We start from the raw sequence: 17,549 nt of genomic DNA, 5'->3' as shown, positions 1-17,549 counted from the left end.
AAAATGACAATTTCCCAGAGTCATAGAGTCCGCTGCTGCAGAAACAGAGAGCTGTCAGTTAACAACACATTCTGCAAATCTCTGGGATTTTCCAACACTTCTGCCATTGGATTCTCTGCCGGCCATGACAACTCTGTGACATCCCCTCACTATTTTTGTGCTAAATGCCTACAGCTCTGCCTCAACTCCAGAGGTTCTGAGGCAAAATCATCACATCTAAACAATAGAGAAAGACAGGCATCAAGAATATACATTTACAAGCATTTATTAATAAAGTCAAGTTTTGAAATGCAATTATATACAATATGATATACTGAAGAGTTCCTATCTCCAATCTGGAGCTGTGCTTTTTAGTAAATAAAGCAGTGGGCAACCTGAGATTAGTGAATTATCTAAATATAATCTAGTATCAAAACCTTTCACAAATGTTCATAAAGCCTCTCGAAATGCCCAACTTACTAGCGAAGTGGAACTTGAATTTCCATTTTGTGGGATCTTAGTGTGTAGAGCGGGATCCCACAAATCTCTGCAGCTGCTCTAAGCATGAGACACTGCTCTCTCAACTAATCCAGCGCGGTCACATACTTTTTAGGGTTTTACTGAACTGCTTAAGAAGGAAGCTGCAGAGCTGGAGTCGTAGAGCTCACTCTTCCACTATGAGTGATCACTGAGGGTTGTGGGATCTCACAACCTGGAAGTTCCTTTTGGGGGACATTAGGGACACTTCAAAATGTTTTGGTACTGGATTATATTTAAAAAAATTCACTAATCGGTGGCTCTTCACTGTTTTAGTAAATAATAAAGGCAGCCACAGATTTGTTATAAGCACTATTTAAAGGAAAAGTCATCAAACACAGAGAAACTGGGGGATATTACCCTTGTACCAATGTCAGCAGCAGATTCGCCCATAACAGTGCATCATGACCACATTCTTATGGTTTGAAAAATACGATAAGTTTAAAAAAAGAAAATGGCTGTTTCCCTCACCAATTCTTACTTAAGCAATAATTATAGCTGATTTTTGGATAAAAGTCTTTGAATTATGGTACATGATGGCTTCTCCCGTGTGACTCCTCTGACAATGGGACCTGATTAATGATAAAAACATTTGCCAAATTCTGAAAGCAAGAATGGCTGCTCCACTCTGTTGGTTCTCAGATGTCGGCAAGACTTGATTTACTAGTTTAACATTTCAATTATTCACAACATAAAAAAGGTTCCTTCTCTGTGCAGCTCCTTCACATGTTTAACAAGATCTGATTTCTGAGAATAACATTTTCCACCTTCAGAACATAAAAATGCTTTATTTTGTGTGATTTTTTTCATGGTAATCAAGACCTGATTTGTTAATAAAACATTTACCACATTCTGGGCATGAAAATGGCTTCTCCCCTGTGTGAGTTCTTTGATGAACAACAAGGTGTGATTTCTGAATAAAACATTTCCCACATTCTGAACATGAAAATTGCTTCTCCCCTGTGTGATTTTTCTGATGTCTAGCAAGTTCTGATTTCCAAATATAACATTTCCCACATTCTGAACATGAAAATGGCTTCTCCCCTGTGTGATTTTTTTGATGTCCAACAAGGTGTGATTTCTTAATAAAACATTTACCACATTCTGAACATGAAAATGGCTTCTCCCCTGTGTGACATCTTTGATGAACAACAAGATCTGATTTCCAAATAAAACATTTCCCACACTCTGAACATGAAAATGGCTTCTCCCCTGTGTGGTGAATTTTCTGATGTCTAACAAGGTTTATTTTCTGAATAAAACATTTCCCACACTCTGAACATGAAAATGGCTTCTCCCCTGTGTGATTTTTCTGATGTCTAACAAGGTCTGATTTCTGAATATAACATTTCCCACACTCTGAACATGAAAATGGCTTCTCCCCTGTGTGACATCTTTGATGCACAACAAGATTTGATTTCCAAATAAAACATTTCCCACACTCTGAACATGAAAATGGCTTCTCCCCTGTGTGGTGAATTTTCTGATGTGTAACAAGGTTTATTTTCTGAATAAAACATTTCCTACACTCTGAACATGAAAATGGCTTCTCCCCTGTGTGATTTTTTTGATGTCCAACAAGGTGTGATTTCTTAATAAAACATTTACCACATTCTGAACATGAAAATGGCTTCTCCCCTGTGTGACATCTTTGATGAACAACAAGATCTGATTTCCAAATAAAACATTTCCCACACTCTGAACATGAAAATGGCTTCTCCCCTGTGTGGTGAATTTTCTGATGTGTAACAAGGTTTATTTTCTGAATAAAACATTTCCCACACTCTAAGCATGAAAATGGCTTCTCTCCTGTGTGAATTTTCTGATGTCTAACAAGGACTGATTTCCCAATAAAACATTTCCCACATTCTGAACATGAAAATGGTTTCTCCCTTGTAGCAGCTGTTTCATGTTCCACATCCCTTCTGTAACCTTTATTTTGCTTACAATTCTGTGATAAATGGGAATTTTGGACTTGTTTGAAAAGATCAGATGATAAAGCTTTCCAAGGAAGGACTGGAGGTATATCTGGGATAAGAGCATACTCTTCATATGTATCATGTGTGATAGTTTGATCATCTGTTTTAAATTCTGAAGATATTAGATGTCCATCTGAACTCCTGATATAGTCATCGGCTAAAAATAAACACAATGTTATTATTTTTTATGATATAATTTTGAAAGTAGATTTTTTTTTTAAACTATAACATAAGAAATTAAATTAGGAAACAAATTATTCTGATCTGTTGTCCAATTTTGAGATCTAAATGCCCCGTCACACACAGAGATAAATCTTTGGCAGATCTGTAGTTGCAGTGAAATCATGGACATATTGTTTCATTTGTACACAGCCACAAACCTGGCACTGATTGTCCACAATTTCACTGCAACCACAGATCTGCCGCAGATTTATCTCTGTGTGTGACAGGGCCTTTAGGGGTGTTATATGCAGCAATATCACTAGCGATATCGCTGGTGAAAGCACCCGCCCCCGTTGTTTGTGCATCACGGGCAAATTGATGCCCGTGGCGCACAAAATCGTTTGGAGCCGTCACACGTACTTACCTGCCTAGCGACATCGCTGTTGCCGGCGAACCGCCTCCTTTCTAAGGGGTCGGTTCGTGCGGCATCACAGCGGCGTCACTAAGCAGCTGCCCAATAGAAGCGGAGGGGCGGAGATGAGCGGGACTTAACATCCCGCCCACCTCCTTCCTTCCGCATTGCCGGCGGCCACAGGTAAGCTGCAGTTCGTCGTTCCCAAGGTGTCACACGTAGCGTTGTGTGCTGCCTCGGGATCGATGAACAACCTGCGTCCTCCACAATCAACAATTTTTTTAAAAATGAACGACGTGTCAACGATGGACCATAAGGTGAGTATTTTCCATCGTTAACGGTCATTCCTTCCTGTCACATGCAGCGACTTCACTAACGATGCCGGATGTGCGTCACGGAATCCGTGACCCCGGTGAGATATCGTTAGATACGTCGCTGCATGTGACGGGGCCTTAAGAGTTACATCTTTGTTAACTCCGATCTCTTATTCCTAGCACCAGTTCTCTGGAATGTGCTATAGTAAATTATCTGATTGATTGTCGCAATGTGACTGTAGGATAATGAGGGACAGGAGGCTGCTATACTTTCCCTCATGCTTGGAGACCTTAGGCTATCCCTAACCTCTGGATTACCCCTGAACGTGGAAGGAAGGGGCAGGAGAATGATGGAAATACAGATTAAGACAGACGGGAAAACCAAAAATCAGACACACTGCAAACTCACAGAAATAAACAGTGAGAGACTAAGGAGAAAAGCAAGAGCAGGAAGGCAGAAACAAAAAGACAACAAGGGTTAATACCACAACTGCTCACAGCAATAATGCACAACAACCACTAGTTTGTATCACAACACCTCACCACACCTGTATAGGTAAACTATAGCTGGCATTAATGGAATAGTCCAGCCAGCATATACAGGAGGGGAGCGAATGATCACATGCTGTAGGGGAGCCAGTATCAATGACATTTAGGCCTGCAACACACATCCGTGTTTCCGGTACGTGTTTAGTATGTATTTGCACATACCGGATACACTGAGACCAATGTTACTCTATGGTTGATAGCACACACACGTAAAATCACACGGAACGTGTGTCCGTGTGGTAAGTACACGTGTGCAGGTTTCTACACGGACGACATGTCCGTTTTTGGCCGGCAGCACGCAGGCACAGATCCGCTAAAGTCTATGGGTTCATGCCTGCACGGACCGCACACGGAGTATGTCCGTGTTCAGCACGTATCGTCCATGTCCGTTTTTCATTAAAAAATCTGAAACACTTGTTTCCAATCTATCAGGTCATTTGAAGGAAAACAACAACACCAGGATCTCATGATGAATGATTAACAACGTTAATTGGGTAAGAATACAGTTCTTACAAAACGGACCGCACATACACAGTACACGTGCGTATTTTATGTCAATACGGACATTCCACACGCACACAGGGCTCGCATACGCCATCACACGGATGCCATACGTACCGGAGAAATGCCCCTTAAAAACGGAACGTGAGACACGTACGTTTTTTATGCGGAAGTGTGTTTTAGGCCTAACAAGGAGCCCAGCAGAGAATAACTCTTGCTAGTCTTACTAAGTATGTGGTTCGACGCCTGCGTCTCCCTGTGCTGCTCACAGACATCAGAGAAGTTAACATGCAGAGTGCCAGAATGTGGAATTTCCACAGATCCTGATGCCGCCATGACAGTTGGCGATGCCTGTAAGCATCTCGTTGTGAGATGCACAACATAGACAATTTCAAAAGGGATTTTATTCGAAGACGAAAATGAAATAGAGACAGATGCCAAATATTTAATGGGCTTGTCCGGGACTGTAACATTGATGGCCTATCCTTAGGCTTTGTAACCAAAGCAAGTAGCAGGTTCTTGCGGTCTGTGCAGATAAACATTAGAGCTCCAATTCATCAAGACCGGCGATGTACAATAAAAATTGATGTCAGGGACTGGCGTGAGATTTCTGGCATAGGGAACGCCGCAGTTTGTTATGAATTAGAGAAGTGGTGGTATCACACCCTTCTTCTGGCCAAGCTCTGCCCATTTTGGGAAAGCTGGCTAAAACCTCCAAAAGCTGCACGATTTATTTTTTGTACATTCATTTATTATTAAGGTACGTGATTTATGGATGCCACGCCTGTCATGTGTTAGGAGCTATCTTGCTTACACTGAGGAGGAGACAAGGGGATTGTACCAAGGGGCCACAAGAGCTTTTGGAGGAATGATTTATTGTCTCTGCTGGCTTATGGGGGACTTATCCTAGTATTATGATTTATCTAATATATGCTGGATATTTTTCCCACGGACATATTTTGATCTTATCTTATAAAAAGCCTCCTGATGAACCCCAATGTTTATATTGGGAGAAACGCGTCGAGGTGGAAGAAATAAGAACTGTGTGAGGTGGAAGAGATATAAACTAGATGCTACACTGCCTGTATCGATTGCTTATCAGCCTTTTCCTTATTGAATTTCTACAATTCTATAATTCTACAATTTCTACACGACTATATCATGTGGTGAACAGCGGTTTCTAACTGGATCTATGCAGCAGTGTTTAACATAACTAAATGTGGACATGATGGAGGATCTGAGAGGCCTGGTAAACTATCTACTAACCCACTAAATACCAGGGACTGCTGATGTCTGCTTATATCTAGCACGGAGGAGGACATATCTGGAAGTTGGACTATAAAGTTATGTGTATATATGTCCTTATTCTGATTTTATAATGGTTTCCTACCTCTTGGGTGGAACCTATTTATGAGCTAATTTACTATTTCATCTGTGTATATTAGTATATACTTTTTTCCATCATAATTTGGGTTGGTATAGATGTTGAACAGTATATGTATCCTTTATGTGTGTTTATACATTGCCCTAATGGACCCTTGTACGTTTATGGAATCGGCTGGTGTCCATTGAGGCAGTGAATCTAACCATTATTGATAGAAGGGGCTGCTGGACTTGAGCTATATAATATAACTAAGTTGGCACTTGTTAGTGGTGGAATGTATGCCATATGTGACTGATTAAGGTCTCTCCCATACTCTATATTTCAATTTTCTCTCCTACCTTTTCCTGTTTATAACGGTGGATGAGTGGAGCTGATATATTATAGGAAGGGTGAGTTGAGGGATAAAATAGGGAGAGCCATCGTGGAGTGGGGGCACCCCTTTACCTTATGGTGTTTCTCCACGTGAGGTAGGGGCATCATTAACAGGGAAGTAACTTTAGGGTGATTTAATTATATTTTCCTTCCCCTATACCCTTACTTGGCATGCACAACCAATGTTTTGATATCATGTATCTATTTGTTGTGTGGGTGTTTTTATATGTTTAATAATACTGGGGAACAATTTGAAAAGAAATTTCTGTTGAGTTGGGTTTTTGAGCTTATTTATACTAAAATTGGCATGCTGATTCCAAAAATGTAGTCAGTTTTTTTCTATCACGTCAAGTTTTTCTTCCTCAACTTACCTGCCATAGAAGCATAATTGCACTGATTTCTGTAATAAGACTTGTTATCTGAGTACAATTCGAGTCATATAGAGCTACGTGGCAACTTGTAAGAGTAGTCACAACTGAGACAGTGTGGTTTCTTATATATTTCATTTTTTGTTCATATTTGTACTATTTAAAAAAAACAAAACACTTTTTAGGTACAGTAGTTTACATATATTTGAGAAGACAAAAATCCTATAGTTCAAAAACTTGACGTGATAGAGAAAAACTGAGATCATTTCTGGATTCAGCATCCAAAAATTAATTAAGAACAGTTGTCTGACCTAACTCCTAAAAAATTGCGTTCCCCAGTGTAATAAATATGGTTTATTGGGCTAAATTGTTCTTGTTTAGATTTTTTGTACATTTATTTATTATTGACTGTAGAATTGCTATGACGTATCAATGTTTGGAATCAGCGGTACAAAAGGATGTTGATGAAATAGAGAATCATGACTCTAAGGCACTAAAGTGTTAATGTGGTGCCCCTGACCTGGTCAGGCACCACTGAGTACTGCACCCATGCTGGGGACAGTACAATACAGGTAATCCAGAAGGCTGACCGAGGTGTGACTACACAGGCGCATAGTGATCAGGTCTCACACATGTACCTTTGAGAGGACCCCTGGGGATCCCAGGAGGGGGCAAAGCCTACACCTCCACTGGAATAGTGGAGGGGGCCAAAAGCCTCCATCTCCACTCAAGGGGTGTGGTGGAGAGCCTGGTTGCTAGGTGGCGTAGGCAGGCACAAGAGGGAGAAGGAGGAGAACAGTCTGAAGCAGAGTGGGGAGGAGTGAGGAGCATGGAAGTGGAGCTCTGACAGGAGCAGCAGTGCAGGTCCCTCAAGTGAGCCGGTTCAGTGTGGAGTTCAGGGGGAGCAGACGTCAGGAGCAGACGTCAGGAGCAGACCCCTGGGGCTGTTGCAGTCTGACAGCGTCCGCGCAGTGGCTACCGACGGGGGAGAACGGTCACCTAGTAGTGCTACCCGAAATCCATCTTCAGCTAAAGAGAGAGCAACGGAGTGGGAAGTAAGGAGACTGCTAGGGAGTTACCAGGCCCAAACGGGTAGTAGGTCCCAGTGCAGGGATAGATCCACCTTTCCTTGCCAAACCTGCTTGAGGGGGCACTTCACACCCCCAAGAACACACTACAGAGTCCGCAGCCACGTAGCCACAGTTAGGGCCCATAGTTCACAGGAGGCAAGCAGCCGGAGTGTCCTGGTCCAGGCTACAAGCAAACGGGCCAAAACGAAGGGGAGAGAGGCACCAGCAACTTCCCTGGGTGACCCCCATAGGGACTAAAAGTCGGGGTTACCCCAAAACGCAAAGGGCTAAGGAAGGCGAGTCGGTAGTCACCCTCATCAGTCAGCCTGAAGGACACCTGGTTCCAGCCTGGTTCATCCCAGCTACGCCCGGGTTACTCACTCTGCCACCTTCCGTGAGTAAAACCCCTGAAAGACATTTCGCTTGTGTGGAGTTATTCTGCGCCTTGTGGTTCTACACACCTACACAGGGCCCTGGGGCTTGCCTCACTCTCAGGAGGCTATTACAACCGACTGCACCCACCATCAGCCCCAGGCATCCCTTAATCTGCAGTGGCGGTCCCCACTGACCGCAATTCTGAGAGTGGCGTCACGACAAATAGAAGATCCCCTACCTGTGACCAGATCCAGCTGCGTGGAGTCCCTGAAGGTAATGCACCGACACAGCGTTCGCGGGGCTCCACATCTGGCGTCACGAACAGGATAAGGACTAGACCTGTTCAGACAGGTGACCATGTGCCTGGGCGGTCCGCTTGAAAAATTGGAAGCGCCGCCATATTGCCACCATGAAAAGCGCGCTGAAAAACAACAGCAGCCCGCGCTGGAAGAAGTTACCGCCCACGAAGAGGTGTGGCTACCCAGAGATCCCCTGCAGAGTTCTGACCTCGCAAGTGATGAGAGCGGAAGCGTTCAGAGACGTCGGGACAGAAAGGAAGCCAGAAGTCTGCTGTTGGAGGAAGGAGACGCAGAGAAAATGGCGTCTGGATGCAGAGACCCCGAGCCAGGCTCCGCTGCCTGGTGGGCCCGAGAGCTTGCTCAGTGCTGCGACCAACTAGAAACCAGGGTTCTACGGTAGCTCAGCGAGGGACGCAAGGAGCTTCTGGGGATGGCTACGGCGGTTCAGGCCTACGAGGAGAGGGCCACGCGACGAGTGCCAGACCGAGCGGCGACGACTCAGACCCCGATGCTGCTACCGATGGGTGAGTCCAGTGTTGCCCCTGCCAGCACGAGTGCCCCGACCCCTGCTGCCACGCCCGTAGTCCCTGAAGAGGCGCCCGGTGCGGCGACGCTGAACCAGGCCGCAGCCACGCCAGGTGCGGCCCGCCCAGCCCAGGCCGCCGCAGCGATGCCCTGCCAGGCCCGCCAAGCCCAGGCCGCCGCAGCGATGCCCTGCCCGGCCCGCAAAGAACCGGCTGCCACCGCGACCCTCATCCGCGCCGCAGGTGTGACGCTGACCCAGGCCGCCGCCATGCTAGGCCCGGCCCGCCGAGACCCCACCGCAGCAGCAACGCTCGTCCGCGCCGCAAGTGAGGTGCTGAACCAGGCCGCAGCCACGTCCGGTGCGGCCCGCCAAGCCCAGATCGCTGCAGCGACGCCCAGCCCAGCCTGCACAGATCCCATCGCAGCTGCGACGCCGATCCAGGCCGCCGCAGCGATGCCCTGCCCGGCCCGCCAAGAACCGGCCATAGTAGCGATGCCCGCTAAGACGCCAGCTGCAACAGCGACGCTGATCCAGGCCGCCGCCATGCCAGGCGCGGCCCGCCAAGATAAGATTGTACCACCATTTACCCCGGCCTGCAAGGCCAGAGCAGACACCGCTCCCCAGTCCAAGGAGGTCCCTGCTAGGCAGTCTACGCTGGGGGAGGACCCCGAATACCAGAAGCTGAAGGCTGACCTAGAGGCCCAGTTCCCAAAGGAGGTGGTGGACCGGTATCTGCTCCCTCCACATACCCCTCAGAAGACTCTGGAGATATCCACGCCAAAAAGTCCACCGCCCGGGCCAGCTGATGAACACTCATCCCCAGCGCTGCCACCGAAGGAGTGCTCAGAAGAACTAAGGGGGAGAGGAGGCCAGGAAGCTGAGGAGCTGACCCCGGAGCCATCAGCAGTGGATCCATGCCCAGAGCCAGAGATGTTGCCATATTCTCGCTGGGATGAAGAGGAAGATTTGTCCAGCAACCTCACCTGGGAGCCTGCAAACAGTGAAGCAGCCACCCAGCAGAATCAAGCCCGCAAGACACGGCGCCGCAATAGGACCAAGTTTTCCCCTGCACCGCAGTCTCCAGAGAATAAAGATGAAGTCACGGCCAGAGACTTGGAGGAGAAACGGTTCCTGAGAAGGTCCAAAGCCCAGGTCAGAGGACCACTTTGTCGTGGTGTAGTAGAAGATTTCAGCCTAAAATCAGGATACGGCTTCATAGTAGCACCTGGTATGAAAGAAGGCATTTTTGTCAACAGAAGAGACGTTAGAGCTCATTTGCCCAGAGGACATCCTGGAAGAAATCTACGAACAGGAGACTCAGTGGAATTTACCATGCACCAAGGAGAAAGAGGCTGGTATGCATTGGATGTTACGCCATGTACCAGACATCCTTACAGTAGTCCTGCAAAAGAAACAGACACAGAAGAAGACGGAGATAGAGAAAGAAAAGACAAAGAACCTACTGATGAGACCACCACGGACGATGAAAGAGATCGAGAAACCAACAGGTGCCGCAGCCCTACAGGCCCAAGCCCTGGTGAGGAGGAATCTGTTTGAAAGCAAAGAAAGTACAACAAGTTACTGTTTTGACCAGTTTGAAGTTTGCAACGTTACTGTTCAAGAGATGTGCCCACATAAACTAATGTGAGAAACCCATAAACCTTAAGGCTATGAACTGGCTATAGCCACAAACTCTCGCAGTGTAAATAGTTACCCCAGAGGTACCACCACCAGGGCCAGCCTGTTTAGGGGCTTGGCTCGCCTGCGACCAGGGAGCACGTCCGTTTATGGGGCCTGGCTCTCCACCACAAAGAGGGTACCTGGTCAGCACCAACTGTGGAGGCCGCCTCTACATCCTGCCAGAAGAGGCTGAAGGCGCGGTTCCACCAGGCCAGGTATACCCTGAAACCACCAGACCATGAAAGCCGCCTCTACATCCTGCCAGAAGTGGCTGAAGGCGCGGCCAACGTGAGAGGGTTTTGGGTGGGTTAACGGACTTGTGGGTGGAGGGTGGTGATGTATGGTACCAGGTGGTTTTAAAAATGTTTTACTGTTTTATGCATTTTAAAATGTTGTCTTGCAGCCCGAGGACGTGCTGGTGATAACTAAGGGGGAATGTGGCGCCCCTGACCTGGTCAGGCACCACTGAGTACTGCACCCATGCTGGGGACAGTACAATACAGGTAATCCAGAAGGCTGACCGAGGTGTGACTACACAGGCGCATAGTGATCAGGTCTCACACATGTACCTTTGAGAGGACCCCTGGGGATCCCAGGAGGGGGCAAAGCCTACACCTCCACTGGAATAGTGGAGGGGGCCAAAAGCCTCCATCTCCACTCAAGGGGTGTGGTGGAGAGCCTGGTTGCTAGGTGGCGTAGGCAGGCACAAGAGGGAGAAGGAGGAGAACAGTCTGAAGCAGAGTGGGGAGGAGTGAGGAGCATGGAAGTGGAGCTCTGACAGGAGCAGCAGTGCAGGTCCCTCAAGTGAGCCGGTTCAGTGTGGAGTTCAGGGGGAGCAGACGTCAGGAGCAGACGTCAGGAGCAGACCCCTGGGGCTGTTGCAGTCTGACAGCGTCCGCGCAGTGGCTACCGACGGGGGAGAACGGTCACCTAGTAGTGCTACCCGAAATCCATCTTCAGCTAAAGAGAGAGCAACGGAGTGGGAAGTAAGGAGACTGCTAGGGAGTTACCAGGCCCAAACGGGTAGTAGGTCCCAGTGCAGGGATAGATCCACCTTTCCTTGCCAAACCTGCTTGAGGGGGCACTTCACACCCCCAAGAACACACTACAGAGTCCGCAGCCACGTAGCCACAGTTAGGGCCCATAGTTCACAGGAGGCAAGCAGCCGGAGTGTCCTGGTCCAGGCTACAAGCAAACGGGCCAAAACGAAGGGGAGAGAGGCACCAGCAACTTCCTTGGGTGACCCCCATAGGGACTAAAAGTCGGGGTTACCCCAAAACGCAAAGGGCTAAGGAAGGCGAGTCGGTAGTCACCCTCATCAGTCAGCCTGAAGGACACCTGGTTCCAGCCTGGTTCATCCCAGCTACGCCCGGGTTACTCACTCTGCCACCTTCCGTGAGTAAAACCCCTGAAAGACATTTCGCTTGTGTGGAGTTATTCTGCGCCTTGTGGTTCTACACACCTACACAGGGCCCTGGGGCTTGCCTCACTCTCAGGAGGCTATTACAACCGACTGCACCCACCATCAGCCCCAGGCATCCCTTAATCTGCAGTGGCGGTCCCCACTGACCGCAATTCTGAGAGTGGCGTCACGACAAATAGAAGATCCCCTACCTGTGACCAGATCCAGCTGCGTGGAGTCCCTGAAGGTAATGCACCGACACAGCGTTCGCGGGGCTCCACATTAATAAGTGCTGAGAAAACCGTGCAATGTAAAAGCAACAGCGGTCATTGTAATCAAAGCAAACAAGAGACTATAACAATATAGCTCTGCAGTGCAGCCAGGCCAACCATCTGTCTTTATAAAATCCTTCTCCGGTCTTCTTTCCAAGCTTATTGTGCAATTCACTGGGGGCAAAAAGGGGGTTTTCAGGTTCCATCTGGTAACAACCATCAATGATGTATTTACTAGTGTCAAGACCAACATAATCCAAAAGCTCAAAAGGACCCATTGGGTAACAGGCTTCCAATTTGATTGCAACATCCATATCTAAGATGCATGACCTCTTTCATGAAGATGCACGAATTACACTAAGTATGGTACCAGAAGACGGCTAACAATGAACCCTGGGGTGTCCTTACATGACACAGGAATCTTTCCTAGTGTTTAACTGAAGTCCATGAGAGAGTCAGAAGTCATTTGGTTAGTCATTAATGTCTTAATGACCTCCACCAGCTTCATTATTGGTACTGGATTAAAGAAATGCAGCCCTCCGAACTAATCCTGCCTAGTTGTGGAGTTGGCTATGTCGGTTATTGTCAATAAGAATGTGTTGCTGGCAAATATGGTGTGTTCTGGTGCAATCTGTCCAGTGTCTTCATTAGTGCGTTTTTCACTTCCAAGTTTTCTATTATGGCTTCCACCACCAGATCATTGCTGTGCACCACGGCCGCTGGGTCTGTGCTTGTGCTGAAGTTTGAGAGGGTTTTGCTGATGAACTGTGAAGCAGCCTCAGGCTTGTGCGCAAACATCTTCTTAGTGACCCTTTTCAATCTGTCTTCAATACTTTTTGCAAACTTTTTCAAGATGTCATCAGTGTGGTCCACTAAAACAACAGTGTGTCCGGTTGCTGCAGCTACCTGCGCTATCCTGACACCCATCAGGCCTCCTCCGATCACAGTAACGTGCTTGATAGTCAGCTTCTTCACGGTGGCGCTGGAGGTCATACATTTCACTATGAGGTACCAGTAAGGGGAGGCCATGTCTGCTTGTGCTGCTGGGAGCTGAAGGACATGCGAGTGATGTCAGCACAGCGCACCGTGATGATTTAGTCACACAATCGTTTTTCACAACTCTGTCTTGCACAAAAAATTGATTGAAAAGTGATTTCTGTCAGAATTCTGGCATAATTGCTTTGAAGAATCAAGGTCTAGGTGTCAAATCTCCTTCTGTAGGGGTCTCCATTCCTTCCAGGGTAGTTTGCCAGTAGTTCACATTCTCTAAAGCAATAATTTTATTAAATATTTTTAGGTAGTTTAAAAATGTGGTATTTCAGTGTGTGACTGTAACTCTTTTTTTCTATTATCTAGCTATACACACGCACACACACACACACACACAAACACACACAAGCCTGTCTCCTCATCAGCTTTATACTCCTGCAATTAAGAGACCTTTGGTCACATGACGTGATATCAAAAAAGTTCTTAAACAGTCCTATAATCGGCATATAAACACTGGGGCCGCTAGGAGAATGGGGAAATTGTCCTGTTTGCTCTCCCTTTGCACTAATGCTAGTTCTGCATGCCAGCCTGTCCTCTGTTCAGTTCTTTTAGACTCCTGCAATTAAGAGACCTTTGGTTACATCATGTCACATGACTTCATCAAAGGTCCTTAAACAATCAACTTCCGAATGCAACTGATGAGGTCCTTAAGAAAGTGGGTTCCTGAGAAATTGCACAGTTTGATTCCTCCTAACACTAGCCCTGACTGTAACTAGGGCTTATATTTAGGGAAACAGGATATTCATGAACCCTCTGCAGGTCTTTGAGTTGCCTTCACAACAACATAGAGAAGGGACTAGAAACAAACAGCAGAAGAAGCAGAAGCAAAGAAAATACAGCTGAAAAAACCCACAGCAGAAAGCCTAAAAATGTAATCACAAATTAGTGCAGAAAGTACATGAGTAGATATCTCTTACTGGATAGAGCTGGAGGAAACACATCCTGAGGAACATCGGGATCTTCTTGTTTACAGTCCTGTGGGAGAAGAGGACGGGGACATCTCTCTGGTGTTGTCCTCTTACTGGATAGAACTGGAGGAGACACAGACAGGGACTGAATTCATTCCTTACAGATAATTATAGGCCGTGTGTATTTAGTCCTGTCTATTACCTGGTGATGTGAGGGGCTGGGGAACCTCCATCATGACGTCCTTGTACAGATCTTTGTGTCCTTCTAAATACTCCCACTCCTCCATGGAGAAATAGACGGTGACGTCCTGACACCTTATAGGAACCTGACACATACAATGATACCGTCACCCCCGATCCCTTCATAGCGTTACTGTATAATGTCCCAGCATTCCCAGCAGTGTCACCTCTCCAGTCAGCAGCTCAATCATCTTGTAGGTGAGTTCTAGGATCTTCTGGTCATTGATGTCCTCATGTATCGGGGGGTGAGGTGGAGGCCCCGTGATTGGGCTCAGGGGTCTTCCCCATCCCTCAGACACAGGGGCCTGACAGCGCTCACTAGAGGTCTTCTTCACTACTGTGTAATCCTGGTTATGGAGAGACACAGTAATAAATCTCACTCCAGACATTTCCAGAGTCCTCACCTCTCCAGTTCTGTCCATCTGTTATTCCCATAGATAAGAATGATGTAATGTGACGTCATCAGAATCTCTCACCTCTCCAGTAAGCCAGAAGAGGATCTCTAGGGTGAGGTGTAATATCCTCTCCGCCATCTTGTCCCTGTCCATATCCATCCTTCACGGGGCAATCAGGAGAATTCTCTAATATAGAAGATCTCCACTGAGAGGATCCGATATTGTAGGGACCTGAATGAGAAGGAGATGAACTGATATGTAAAATACTGCAGATAATAATGGAGGTAAGAAAAAATTTCAACATGAAATGTGCTATGTAAGTAGTAAAACCGACCCATAAAAGTATAACATTATTTTTATAACAATATAAATACAATGAAAAGTGATGAATTATCCATATTGCACCTAGAATGGTATCAATGAAAATGTCGGCTCATCAAGCACAAAACAAGTCCTCACTCAGCTCAATCGACGCAAAAAGAATAATGTTGTTCCGGTGTCGGAAAATGGAGACACAAACTTATATTTTTACAAAAGTGATTTTTATTCACCACTAGAGATGAGTGAACCTGAAGTTCAGTGTTTGGTACAAACTCAGACTTTTCCAAGAAGGTGCGGAGATCGGATGCTTTACATATGTAAACCACTCTCGCGAGCATCGCTGTGCTCGGGTACTCTCGGTGCTCGGCCCGGTGTGAGCCGCTTGCAGTGTTTGATCGGCTCGCACTGGGGGTAAGAGCAGCGTGATCGGATGTAGTGTGCACCCACTATTTCTTCACAATTTCACCATACTTGAATTTTTACTTAATCTCCGGTAGATTTGCTGACTATCCATTTAAAAAAAAAAAAATCCTTCATATGGCATGTGGGCGGAAAAATAAAAGCAATTATTACTCCCAAAATAAGAGCAGGAAAATACAAAAGAGTAAAAGCAAAACAATGTCCCAGTTTTTGGTTAAGAACAGAGCAATGGAATTAGGTATTCATGTTTCTAACGGAAGCAGAGTGGCCCAGCATTTATTCATATGGGGCCTGTCCGATTTCCTTTTGTTGTTTATTTTAAGAATAAAAAAAAAATTCACATGGCTCATATTCAGCCCCCATGGACTACTGACCTGGCCTCTGCATCAGGGGTCTGAGAATCGTTTTGTTCATCTCAAGACTCTAGTGATACGGCACAGTGAGAGCGCTTGTACGGAAATCAGATCATGGAGACAAGTGTGACCGTAGCGGGGTCCCATGCACAATTTACCACCTATTTCTTGTATGAAGGCAGCAAAAGAGTGAAAATTAACCCGATTACAAAATGTGCCCACATTATATTTCACTACTAAACTAGAAAAATTCTGTAAATAAAAAAGATCAGCTATTCCTTACTGGTTTCGGAGCTCGTAGACTTTAATTGTCTATGCCATCTGACACTTAGGCAGGCTTTGCACACTACGACATCGCAGGTGCGATGTCGGTGGGGTCAAATTGAAAATGACGTACTTCCGGCATCGCATGCGACATCGTAGTGTGTAAAGGCTCGATGATGCGATTAACGAGCGCAAAAGCGTCGGAATCGTATCATCGGTGCAGCGTCGGCGTAATCCATAATTACGCTGACGCGACGGTCCGATGTTGTTCCTCTCTCCTGCGGCAGCACACATCGCTGTGTGAAGCCGCTGGAGCGAGGAACATCTCCTACCGGCATCACCGCGGCTTCCGTAGGATATGCGGAAGGAAGGAGGTGGGCGGGATGTTTACATCCCGCTCATCTCCGCCCCTCCGCTCCGATTGGCCGCCTGCCGTGTGACGTCGCAGTGACGCCGCACGACCCGCCCCCTTAACAAGGAGGCGGGTCACCGGCCAGAGCGATGGTCGCAGGACAGGTGATTCCATGTGAAGCTGCCGTAGCGATAATGTTCGCTACGGCAGCTATCACAAGGATATCGCTGCTGCGACGGGGGCGGGGACTATCGCATGCGACATCGCAGCATCGACTTGCGATGTCGCAACGTGCAAAGCCCGCCTTACTCTGAAGCGATGTTCTACAATGTGAGAGGAAAATGAGAGGTGCGTCTTAAAATCCGAATATAGCTTACCGGGAAGTGGAGAATTAGCAGGGGGCTGTCTGTGCGGCTCTGTGTGCAGGCGGGCGGTGGGGTGTCTGTCAATGCCGGCAGCCAGTTGTCTCTGTTCCGATGGCCGTCTGCCTCTCTTTGCGGGTGGGCTGGCAGGCGGCCTGCTGGCTGCCACTCTGTGTGCGGGCGCGCGGAATGGTGTCTGTCAGTGCGTGTGGGTGGCCGGGTGTCTCTGTCCCGGTGGCCAGCTCCCTCTCTGTGCGGGTGGGCTAGCAGGCGGCCTGCTGGCTGCTACTCTGTGTGGGCGGGTGGCTCTGCAGACTGCAGTAGCTGTGCAGTGGATGTCCCAGTCTGTCCGCTGTCCCGGCTTCAATTGATGGTGCCGGGAGTCCGCGCGTCCGCAGATGGAGCTTTTGGATGAAAGCTCCATCTGTGCACGCACCGCTCCGGGAGTCAGCTCATGCACAGATAGAGCTTTTGGATGAAAGCTCCATGTGCACACGCACCGCTCCAGGCGCCATCATTCGAAGACGGGACCGTGGACAGACTGGGACGCTAGCCGCACCGGCCTGCTCCACCACTGATCCGCCGCCTCCGCTGCCACCACTGACCCGCCGCTGCCACCACTGACTCACCGCCACCGCTGCCACCACTGACCCGCCGCCACTGCCAGCACAGCCGCTGCCTCCTGTGACCCCGCTCCACCACT

At 47.5% G+C, this 17,549-nt stretch overlaps 1 protein-coding gene across 1 annotated transcript in view; it reads right to left on the bottom strand.

The window, feature by feature from the left end:
* Positions 1-238: 238 nt before the first annotated feature.
* The window catches only part of LOC142259188 (uncharacterized), a 184,596-nt gene continuing 167,285 nt past the window's right edge, over positions 239-17,549 (bottom strand). Inside the window, 1 exon segment of the mRNA XM_075331688.1 lies at positions 239-2,644. Within this exon segment, the coding sequence (XP_075187803.1) occupies positions 1,304-2,644 (1,341 nt within the window). The 3' untranslated portion in view covers positions 239-1,303.

The sequence above is a fragment of the Anomaloglossus baeobatrachus genome (assembly GCF_048569485.1).
Source record: "Anomaloglossus baeobatrachus isolate aAnoBae1 chromosome 5 unlocalized genomic scaffold, aAnoBae1.hap1 SUPER_5_unloc_3, whole genome shotgun sequence".
Classification (NCBI taxonomy): Eukaryota; Metazoa; Chordata; class Amphibia; order Anura; family Aromobatidae; genus Anomaloglossus; species Anomaloglossus baeobatrachus.
Note: the sequence above shows the minus strand (reverse complement) of the source record. Positions and strands in the feature narration are given on the sequence as shown.